Source organism: Lynx canadensis, chromosome E2 (genome assembly GCF_007474595.2).
Source record: "Lynx canadensis isolate LIC74 chromosome E2, mLynCan4.pri.v2, whole genome shotgun sequence".
NCBI classification, from domain to species: domain Eukaryota; kingdom Metazoa; phylum Chordata; class Mammalia; order Carnivora; family Felidae; genus Lynx; species Lynx canadensis.
In genome coordinates this window covers 36658568-36670118 of record NC_044317.1, presented here as the reverse complement: position 1 = coordinate 36670118, position 11551 = coordinate 36658568, and the positions used below count along the sequence as shown (strand labels likewise).

Sequence of the window (11551 nt, the reverse complement as noted above, 5' to 3'; positions counted from 1 at the left end):
GGGGCGCTGAGATGCGGCTGCTGGTGCAGGAGCCCGGGACCAGTTTTAAGCGCGCGCACTAGCGGGGCGCGGCGAGGGGTGGCCAGGCGGTGGCGACAGGCACGTTGATGCATGCGTTAGGTGCAGCTTTTGCAAAACTGCTAGGCTCTGCAGTGGCGCGGTGGAGGGTCCGAGTCGCCGGGGGATGGGCACCCAGCCCCGGAGCCAGGCTGGCACTGCTCGCTGAAAAGGCCCTTGGCTGGGTTTGGGGGCGGGGGCACTGGTGCTTGCCTTGGATTGTGCACGACGTGTTCGTTCTTTTTCTTTTTGTGCCAAGGTTTTCCTGGGCGGGCGCGCGATGCAGCGGGCAGCGGCACTGGTCCGGCTGGGCTGTTGCCCTCGGACTCCAGGCCCTTGGGGCCGTAGTCAGAGCAGCGCGGCCGCCGAGGCCTCCGCGGTGCTCAAGGTGCGGCCGGAGCGGAGCCGACGCGAGCGCATCCTTACGCTCGAGTCCATGAACCCGCAGGTGAAGGCTGTGGAGTACGCGGTGCGGGGACCCATCGTGCTCAAGGCCGGTGAGATAGAGCTCGAGCTGCAGCGGGTGAGTGCGGGCGCCGGGCTAGCGGGGTGGGAGGGCCCAAGGGGAGCTGAAGTGGGGTAGGGGGAGAGCAGGAGCTGCCTGCGCCTGGGGTCCACCCGCTTGACTTACTCCCACCCCAGTGGCCAGCTCCTTAGTTGGCTAAAAGAAGAATGTCCATCTCCCATCCCTTCATCCAGTAGTGCTGGGCACCTGGCACAAAGTAAGGCCCTTAGATACCGTTCACTTGTTGAACTGAATTCATCAGTTGTAATTGAGCCACTGTAGTGCCAGGCACTGCACGTTATGTGACTGTCCTACCCGAGTGAAACCAAGATCCAAGGGGGGAGGGCAACAACAAGCAGTAGAAAAATAGACGAGAATTTCAGATAGTGAATAGTGCTTTGAAGAAAGTAAAAGGGAGGAGCGGTGTAAGGAGGTGCTGGATGAGAGTGGTGGGAAGGATATCAAGTTAGGTTGGAGGAGAAGGAGGAAGGCTCTAAGACTTGGGTTTGTTCCCAAAGCCTTTTCCTTTCCATCTGAGACCTTTTGGGTCATTCTGCCAGTAATGATTTCATGACAAGAGTGGAGGTGTGGAGGAGGATCCTGAACAATTCCTTCCTTTAGGCCCCTCACTGGAACCTTGATTAGCCACCACATTTTGTTTTCTGAGGACACATTCGTCCCTAGTGAGTAGTCAAAATCTGGGGCCTTTGGGGCCTTGGTAGGATGGCTCTGGGACTTTTTTCATCTCAGTGGCTGGCTGGCTAGGATCATGGCTTTAGTTCATAGTTGCTGTAAAGTGACCACATCCCCAGGGGTGATTTCTCCCTCCTTCCAACCGGGTGACTGGGTGTTTGTGAGAGATGCCCCTGTAGGACACCAGTTCTAATCTGAGTGGAATTTAGGAGGCCATGTCAAGAGGGGCAATGTAAAAAAAAAAAAAAAATGTAAACACTGCTAAGATTTGTAAGATCTGATGAAATAGCTGCTTGCTTAAGATAGTTCTAACCCAGAGGGGGGGTGGGGGTGGGTTCCTTGATCTTGCTCTCAGAGGCACTAGAAGTGGATGACTGGGGGGCAAATTGATTACTTACTGTCCCTTGAATGCATGGGAAAAAGCTATGGTGGAATGCCCAGTTCTCCTGACTGAAATTAATGAGCTGGACAAATCAGAGTCCAGTGTCTCCCTCTGACTCCTTGGGTAGGGGTTTGATTGGGGTTTAGCTTAAAGGAGGCTGGCTCAGTTTCTATGGGCCAGGGGCAGAAAACATGAGTTTTGCTGCTCTGCTTCTTGTTGATATCTGGCTGACTGGAGGTGATGGTTCTGGAGACAACAGTCTTCCTGTTAAAACAAAGCTGAGATTAGATTGTTCCTGGTTTATCACTTTACAGCTAATTTCTCGGATTCCAGAGCTGGTAGGGGTTCCAGGGATTATCCCTATCTATCTTTTGCTAAATAACAGCTTGGTTGTGGGCTTCATGAAGTAGGAGGATGATTAGGACAGAAAGGGGCCCTGTCTTTGCCTTCAGGAGGTTGACTGCCATACGGTTCTCTGGGCCCGAGCCTCTCCTCCCCCAATTTTTTAAAGATTGGTGGGATTTTTTAGCAGAGAAAAATGTAAGAGCATTCCATGTGGGAGCAGGGCTGTGAGCAAAGACAGAAGGTTGGGAAATTCTGGGCATTTGTGGAAGGGGATGGTGCTGTTGGAAGAGCTCTATGGCAGGGGCATATGAGAGATGAATGAAACAGAAAAGGGGGACTAGAGTCTTGGGTGCTGGGCTCAGGACTTTATGGTGCAAAGTTTTGTGGTGTGAAGTGGGGGAACTATCAAGGGTTTCCAGTAGGGTATGGTTCCATGATTGAGGTGGACAAATTTATTGGTCATTGAAGCCAGAAACACCTGTGATTTCTGGTATAGACACCCTACACTCCCATGGCCTACTCCTGAGTGAGTTGAGGTGTTTTCTGTCCACTTTGCATCGTCTGGTGTTTTCATTCAAGCCCATCTCTTCGTGTTTTATTCTCACTTCATCTGAGTCTCTGTTTCCCAGTCTAGGTGCTGGAGACGTAGCTCGACCAAGCTGGCATAGCCTCACCTAAACCTTTCATTTTGGGAGACCACCTCTGTCCACTTTACTAGCTTACACAGGGCGCCTTCTGAGAGAGCCATATTTTCCCAGTCTTTTTTGGCATGCAGGGTGGTGGTGGGGGGGGGGGGGTGGGGAGAGGGCTGGGCTTGGCACAGCTTCATTTTTTTTTCTACCTCTGTTTTGTATTGCAGTGACCAAAACAGGACTGATGTTATAAAGGATTTGATTGGGTAGAGATGGGATGAGCAAGGGTTTGCAGGGAGTAGGGTGACTTGGGGTGAATCTCCTATGCTCTCTGGGCTTTGGTTTCCCTGGTCTATAAGAGGAAAGAGGTGGCTTGTGGGCCCAAAGTCCCCCGCCCTGACTTTTGTACCATCTTGTCCATCTGAAGGTGTCCTGGCCATTATGCTACCTTATGGAATTATTTCACCATGTGCTCTGCAAACACTACCCACTGTTTGGCTGGACACATGGTTCTGGTGTTTGACTTTGGGGTGGCTTCATGGGTGAGTCCCATCCTTCTTCCTTCTGTGATAGAGGGGAGAATCCTCAGGAAAGCCTGAAGGAGGGGGGAGGTTGGCTAAGTGGGTATGAAAGGCGCCATTCTCCAGTCCAGTCTGTGTGCTCTCAGGGAGGCCTTGTTTCTCCCTGACAGCAGCTCCAAGGGGGGGACACTGTTAGCTTTTCAGATCGTGCTGTTAGCTGGGAGCGGCACTTAAAAATAAGCTGCAATTAGCAGGAGTTTTGAAAAGATCTGTCAGTTCTTCCTCAACCTACTTCTTTTTTCCTTTACTGCAGGAGGGGAGGAAGTTGGCACAAGTAGAGACAGAGGAATGGCTTTACTTCTATTTGTAAAATACATACAGTTGAGGCAAAACATTCATAAATAGAGGGAAAAACTGGTTATGACTGTTAACATCAGTGTGTGCTCATCTAAACCCTGGTAAAAAATGGGGGGTGCTATAACACATGGTTATAGTCAGCTAAGAACTAAGATTGAAAACCCTGGCTATTCCAAGCACAGGTGGTGAAATCCAATTGGTCATTTTCTTCAGAGTTTAGATGCTACTTTAAAATAAATGTGTAGGTAGGGGCGCCTGAGTGTCCAATGCCTGATTTCAGCTCAAGCCATGATCCCAGCCAGAGTCATGGGATCGAGCCCTGCATTGGGCTCCATGCTGAGCGTGGAACCTGCTTGGGATTCTCTCTCTCCCCCACTTGCGTGCATGCTCTCTCTCTCTCTCTCTCTAAAATAAAGATGGGGCACCTGCATGGCTCAGTAGGTTAAGCATCTGATTTCAGCTCAGGTCATGATCCCACAGTTCATTGGTTTCAGCCCTGTGTCAAGCTCTGTGCTGATAGCTCAAGCCCTGGAGCCTGCTTTGGATTCTGTGTCTCTCTCTCTCTCTCTGTCTCTCCCCCACTGTGCATGGGCATGCACGCATGCTCTCTCTCTCTCAAAAATAAAAAACAAAAAATAAAGATAAATAAAATAAATGTGTAGTGTGGGCTTATAATAGGATGAACCCTCTACCACCCACCCTGCTCAAGTCATCATAGACCTACACCCTGGGCTTTGCTTTTATGTGCTGTGGGCCTCAGACAGGTCTTTCAGACTACCTTGGCCTCAGTTTATTCCTTTGCAAAATATTTCTCCTAAAGCCTAGTTTGCAATGTCCATAACAATGCTTTGAAAACAGCTAGAAGCCAGTTAGAACTCTTAAGAGCCGTTTTCTCAAACTAATGAGAGTTGCTTGAGGAGAGGCACCAATGGACCCCTGTCCTTGCCTTCGTGCTGAACCTCTTTGGGTCTAGGAATGTGCATTCTGTGGGGTTTGCTCTGTCTTTCCTGGGCCTTAGCCTTGCTGTCATGAATTATCCTATTTGGAGCTCATTCATCTTTCGTCCCTGCTTCTGCCCTGTGAGTCTCAGTTTCTATGGTTGACCCTCCCACAGACCCCCAGAGTTCAGAAGCCTACACCCAGCCTTCCCTGCTTTCGTGGTTAGGAAACTCAGCCGTTGGAGCTCCCATCTAGTCTCTTAATTGTGGGCATTTATAGCTTCAGCTGGGTTTCTTCTAGCTTTGTTTGTCTTTCCACAATGGTTGGGACCAGACCCAGTGCTGAGCCTCAGTTTCCTCACTTGTGAAATGCACCTGTTTTCAGGGACAGTGGGGACTGGTTTGAGTTTGTCTCTGGGGCCTCCTTCTGGGGCTGTCTGTAGGACTTCCTGCCTGCCCTAGTCCTGTCCACCGCCTGAAGGTCTTTTCACATGGTGTTCCTGGCGTGGTATTTGCTGTGCCTTCTCTCCCTTTCCTGCACCCACGTGTTATTCGTTACCAGCCTGGGCTCTGAAGGGTGGTAGTATCTCCTGTTTTGCTCATTCCTGTCACTGGGCATGGGCAATCCATAAGTATTTGTTGAATGAGAAGGAAATTATCTGGGGAAAAACTGTCCTACCAAGCCTTTCCACCCACATGTCACATGAAATGACAGGAGCCATCACTCACTCAAGGAAACTGCCATGTGCCTGTTTGAATCATCTGTCATCCAGGGTGCCTGGGTGGCTCAGTCAGTTAAGCATCCGACTCTTGATTTCAGCTGAGGTTTCTCACAGTTTGTAAATTTGAGCCCCGCATCAGGCTCTGTAGCCTCCTTGGGATTCTCTCTCTCTCTCTCTCTCTCTCTCTCTCTCTCTCTCTCTCTCTCTCTTTGCCTGTTCTCTCTCTCAAAATAAACTTAAAAAAAAAAATCATCTGGCATCCCCTCAGCCCTCATGGTGATGCTGGGCCTGTAAGCAGGGAAGACAATGATAATCTTTCTTTTTCCCTGCTAACACCTGCTGAAATATGCATCCCTAAGAACCCAGGGGCCTACTCCCCTGATCCTTACCTAAGCTGAATGTTGGGAAAGGAGCTCCCCTGGGTGGGACCTTCATCTCATTGCTGCACAGGGAGGCAGCTCTGGGCTGAATATATGCAGGTGGATTATCTAGATGGGCTCTAGGATACTGTGAGAGGAAACTAGGTTGCTAGTGCTGACCTGGCAGGCTCCTGGGCAGGGCTGAAGCAAGGTTAGCATTGGGTGTGCCTGTCAGACCTGGATGAGTCATGTGAGCAGGAGTCTGTCCCTTGCTCCTTGGTATTTCCCATTCCATGTAGATCTTGAGTGTCCAGATACAGAAGTCTGCCCAGAAGTTTCCTCTATATGGTGGCCTTTTGGGCAGGCCCATTCACGGGAGCCAGTTTTCCACCCCACCCCCCAAAACATCCATCACAGCAAAGTGTCTGGGGTCTGTGGGTACCCAGACCCAAGAAGGATGTTCAGTGTTCCCAGGCTCCTTGTCAGCAGGCCCTGAATTGGTTGAGCAGTGCAGAGGGAGGGCACGGGAAAGGGACATCCAGCGCTCTGTTCCAGGCATCATTCCCTCCCTGCATTGGGTTGGCTGAGGGCCCGCAGCTGCATGTTTGTTCTTGGCCCTTGACTGTGACCGAGTTACTCCCTACCAAAGAATGGACTATGCCCATACCATGGAAATCACCTGTGTTCAGCTTGCTGAGCCTTGAGAACTATGCAATTCAGTCCGGCTGATAGAGGGACCTCTGCCAGGAGCCCAGGCCAGTGCCAAGGGCTGGGTCAGGCCTGCCCCTTTGCACACAATGGCCTGGGTCCCTCCCCCATCCCCAGCCTCTTGCCTCCCATCTGTGGGGCAAGCCCTGAGGCCGCATGTCTCGCTGCCTGTCTCTAAGGTGCGTGCTCTCACTCCTGTCCTATCCCTGGAGCAGAGGGTGGTGTCACCCCATGCCTTGGCCCTCAGGACCCTTTGGCTGCTTCTCCCATTCACCCTGGGACCTCTTTCCACAGTGGCCACCTCCAAAGAGCTCCGCAGAAGGAACACAAGGGAATTAAAAGGGAGCTTTCCCCCACAGAAGCTTTTGGAGACTTATCAAGCCCTGTTTATGAAGGTCTAGGGCCATTTATGAGACACCCTCCTCAGCCACCCATGCCTCTTTGCTCCAGAGCAGCCAGAGAATTTCTATAGAGGAGGGTCTTAGGGGTGGCAGATGAGGGTCAGGAAAACTTGTGTGCCACTGTTTTTTACTTAAAGTATACATTACTGATTTTAAAAAAGGGGAAGTTTTCTAAAGGTGCTTTTATTCACACATTGTGTGAAATGGAGAGAAGCGTCAAAGCCATAGAATTGTACGTTTAAAATTTGTGTTTAGCATGCCCTTGAGGAAAGGGCAGCTGGAGATGGGAAGGTGGCCAGGCCTTCTACCCAGGCCACCCCTCTGTCCTGCCACCTCCTTGCCCCACCTCCTTCTTCCTCCACCACAACCCTCTCAGCCTCGTCCTTGGTCCGGCTTTGTAAGATGATGATGTTTGTACTCTGCCAAGTGCTTTCGTACTGTTTGTCTCGGATAATCCTTCAGCCGCTCTGGGAGGTCCTGGAACCTGCTACTGATTCTTACTCTTCCAATGGCTAATTCTGGACTTATCAAGGAGCTCTGTGGAATCCCCACATTTCTAGATCCCCACAGTGCTCCATCCAAAGTGCATTTTCCCCTTTACATCAGCCAGGACTGACCCCTTCAGTCACCCCCAGTGACGTTGCTGTTGGTGAGGTCTCTGAGTTCCTCCTCTCTGGGACCTCCTTCCTGTGCTGAACACATTGTTCAGGCAGTGGCCATGAGTTTTCTCATCAGCCAGTCTTTCCATCCCTGATGCTTTTTTTTTTTTTTTTTAAAGTAAAAATCAACCCACATTTTTTATTCTGCAAAGTCAGGTTGCAGGGGAACAACCTGAGAGGTCCCTGCTGATTGGGGTCTTCTGGAGGGGAGGGTGGCCTTAGTGCCCCTGCTATTTAGGCTGTCAAGGTGGAGCTGCACTTGGGGACGAGTAGTGGGAGCCTCTCCCTGATGTTTGGCAGCCTCTGCTGCTGACCCCTGCCTTCCACCACTTTTGCCCCAAGGCCCTCTTTTAGGTATCTCTCCCAGGCCACAGCTGGCTGGCCCTGGACCTGCAGCTGCCTCAGGGTGCTGTGGCGGCCCTGGAGAGCTCTTTCAGCCTTCTCAGAAGGAGGGGGGGTGGTGCTGCGCAGTGAGCATAGTGGTTAAGAAGAGTGATCTTGGAGTGACCTCAGGCAAGTTTCTTAACCTTTGAAGCCTCATTTTCCTCATTTGTAAAATGAGATTAATACTAGTTCTTCTTCATGGGGGTGGTGGTTAAGGTTAAATGGGGCTAGCCATGTCAAGGGCTTGGCACTATGCCGGACACCTGCTAAGGCTCAAATTAGGAGTGTTTATTAATATCCTGTGGGGGCATTGCTTGGCTTCTGGAATCCAGGATCTGAGAGTCTCCAAGTAACCACCTGTTGCCTTCTCTCTATTCAGGGTATCAAGAAACCATTCACTGAGGTCATCCGTGCCAACATTGGGGATGCCCAGGCCATGGGCCAGCAGCCAATAACCTTCCTCCGACAGGTAAGCTGGCCCTCAGGAGCAGAAGCTGCTGGGAGAGCAAGGAACTAGAGACTGGTAGAGCCAGCCCATTTCTCTGATGTCCCCTGGGTCTCTCCTTCAACCTCTTCTCCTTCCAAAGTTGTCTAGAATTCCTAGACTCATTTTGGGGTTACTCTAGTGTACAAGGCTCCCAGGCGTGCCTTTCCACGGTCCATGGTCTTGGATACTGAATTTGGAGCTTGGTTGATGAGGGCATCAGAGAGGCAGCCTGGAGAGGTAGAGTCCCAATGGGCTGGGAGGTGGTATGTGGGAGTCCAGATACAGCTTCCCAAGTGAGACACCCCGAGTTTAAGTGTTAACTCTGCCATTTACCAGCTATGTGGCTTTGAGCAAGTGGAGATCAGAGCATTGCCTTGGAGCACAGCTGGGGGCCTTAGTGCAATGATGAGTGTAAAACGCTCATCCCTAGCCCAGCAGGAGAGTGTGGGGTTGGTGATCACTGTCAGCTGCTGCTCTCCTGGCTGCCTTGCTGATGTGACCCAGCTTGCTCCTGAGGTCTCCGGGAGACAGGTTTTAATGTTTCAGTTTGAGCACCAACCACAAGGATGCTGCATGAGCTCAAATTGTGGGATTGATGGGCTGGAGGGGTAAAAATAGGGTGTGAGAATGCCATAGGGCCTCCTGAACAGAGACTGGAGACCAGCTGTGATGAAAGCTGTTTCCTAGAGGAGAATTGGGGCCCTTTTTGGAGCAAAATATGGTCCTTGTGTGTTAAGGTTCACAGGGTCAGGCAGGCAGGGAAGCTGAGCACTGAAGTCCCCAGTTCTTTTCTCAGCCTGTGTCTCCTGCTGCAGGGGGAGGGACGACCCTGCCCAGCTCTTGGTGGAGGGGTGTGGGGGTGCTGGGGGACCTTAGCTCAGGGAGCACACATAGGGTATGAGGAAAAGAACCGAGGCTGACACTGACCTGAAGGACATCCATTGGCCTCCCCTGCTGTGGCCACTGCTGCTAACCTCAGGAGCATGCCAGCTGACTATGAATATAAGAGACCCCAAACTGGGCCCAAGATGGAGAAATGGATCAGACCAAATAGAGCAGCTCAGCCAGGGAAGTAGAGGCAGGAGGAGGCTGGGGGGCCCTGGTTGTCCTGGAATCATGCAGCTTTGAAGGGGAGAGGCAAAAGATGTTCCCCACACATGTCTGGGACTCTGGGCATGAAGAGGCTCCTGTTGCCTCAACCTTTCTGTCTGGCTGACATGCTCCCAAATCCTGCTCTGCCTTGGCAAGCCCAGCCTCTCCTACCTGATGCTGGCCTCCTGCAGCCTTCACGCATCTCCTTTCTTCTTCACAAGTGCCCCTGGGAGGAGGGCTGGGTCACTGCCCTTGTACAAATGAAGAAGAATGAGGCTCCAAGAAGCCAGCACCTACCTGAAGTCTCCCAGCTGGGGTCAGAGCTATAAGCACCCTCCTCCCCTTAGTGGTCCTGGCACAGTTCCTAAGCTGCCAGCTTAGACTTGCCCAGTGAGCTGGGGTTTACCAGCACTTTTGCAAACATTTCCTTGATTAATCCTCTTAATTTGTGAAGTTAGGGTGATTTTCTCTGTTATAGAGATGAGAAAGCTGACCGGCTTTCAATTCTGGCCAGGAAAGGGGATGATGGTGAGAAAGGGGGAGGGGGCCTGGGGCACGGAGATCAGGGCCAGTCAGTCTGTGAGTTAGGAAGAGGTCTATGTTCCTGTCAGTTGGGGCTTACCTGCTTGCTCAGTTCTCGCCCTTCTCAGGAGCCCCCTGGTGTGTGGACTACTGTCCTCTTTGGAAGAGTTGGTGCCAGGGACTGAGTAACAGGCTCATTCTGTCCGATGGATCCTCTTCTGGAAGACCCCGTATGGGCCCCAAGCCCAGGTCCTGATGTACCCCACCTTTCAGCATGAGAGCCCAGTGTGCTCCTCCCCCACCCGCCCCCAAGCTCCTGCCAGCTGGAACCCTTGTGGAGCACATCTGCCACACATCCCTGAGTTGTCATCTTCGTACCCCTCCTGGGGCTCTGGGGTGGGGGTGGGGGGGTGCTGGGAGCCCAGCCATGCCTCTTTTCCCCCAGGTGATGGCACTCTGTACCTACCCAAACCTGTTGGACAGCCCCAGCTTCCCAGAAGATGCTAAGAAACGAGCCCGGAGACTCCTACAGGCTTGTGGCGGAAACAGCCTGGGTGAGGCCCCCAACTGGCCAGGTCCCAGAGGGTGTGAAATGAAAGTGTGCTCTGAGCGTGGGCTTGGGCCCTGACCCTGAATGGAGAGTTATTCATGTGAGTGAGTGTGTGAATGTGCATGGGATGGTGACCTGCAGAGTAAAGGGAAAAATAGTGTTCCTCTTCTTGTCTGTGCTCTGCTAACCTCCTGTTAGCTAGGCAGTGAGGTCAGTGCCCTCTTTGGTAAGTCGGGGCACATCAGGTACAAGAGCCTACATTTGCCTGGGTTTTGGTGTTATACCTGGGAGCCAGCTTGGATAGCTGAGCTGTCCTCTGTCAGAGGAGAGAGTTTAACCCAGTGACTGGCCTCACTGACAGGCAGTTGGGTGCAGTGTGTGGCTTTGTCTAGCCTTCTTGCCTGTCTGTGGCCCCTGCCCAGCATCCAGCAAGTGGCAGTCAGTTACGGGGGAAGGGAAGTACTGTGAGATGCCTGTGACCCCTGTTTGGTGACTTCCTTCCTTCTGGCTGTGCTTCCGCCACCCCAGCCTCTGGTCCTCTCTGCCGGAAGCCCATGTCCAGCCATTTGCCTCCTTATTGAGGGGGCACACCAGGCACCAGAGGGCTCCATGGAGGGAGGCCCCAGAAGTTGGCCCCTGTACATGTGAAAATGATATTCTCTCTCCCTTTGCTGCTGAGATGGATTTCCAGCCTCTGGCCCTCTGGCTCTTTGTTCTCATCTTATGTTCTTTGTTCTGTTTTTGCCCCATTCCTTTGCCCAGCACCTACACAGGAGATCCAGCTTTCCTCACTACAGGAAAAACAGTTGTTCTTAGAGCTTTTTTAGGACACGTGCCTAAATATTCTAGAATGTGGAAGAAGGATTCTTATGGCTTGTTCAGCAGAGGGTCAGCTACCTTTGGCCTCTCTGCCATCTCCCTGCCTCTCCCCTCCCTTTTTCTGCTCTTTCCCTTTATTGAGAGCCCTATGCTTGCTTTCCTTGCCGTGGTTACCCCACCAGCCCTCTGTCCAAGTCTGTTACTGTCCTTTTTTTTTTTTTTTAAATGTTTATTTATTTTTGAGAGGGTGGGGAGGGGCAGAGAGAGGGAGACACAGAATCTGAAGCAGGCTCCAGGCTTTGAGCTATTAGCACAGAGACCTAATGCAGGACTCAAACTCATGAACCATGAGATCATGACCTGAGCCGAAGTCAGACGGTTAACTGACTGAGCCACCTAGGTGCCCTGGTCACTGTCC

General features: G+C 51.8%; 1 protein-coding gene across 1 annotated transcript in view; it reads left to right on the top strand.

Annotated features, from left to right (window-relative positions):
- Positions 1-11551, top strand: part of GPT2 (glutamic--pyruvic transaminase 2) — a 33839-nt gene continuing 22288 nt past the window's right edge. The window contains 4 exon segments of the mRNA XM_030298212.1: positions 1-99; positions 317-580; positions 8043-8132; positions 10210-10318. Coding sequence (XP_030154072.1) covers positions 338-580; positions 8043-8132; positions 10210-10318 — 442 coding nt within the window. The 5' untranslated portion in view covers positions 1-99; positions 317-337.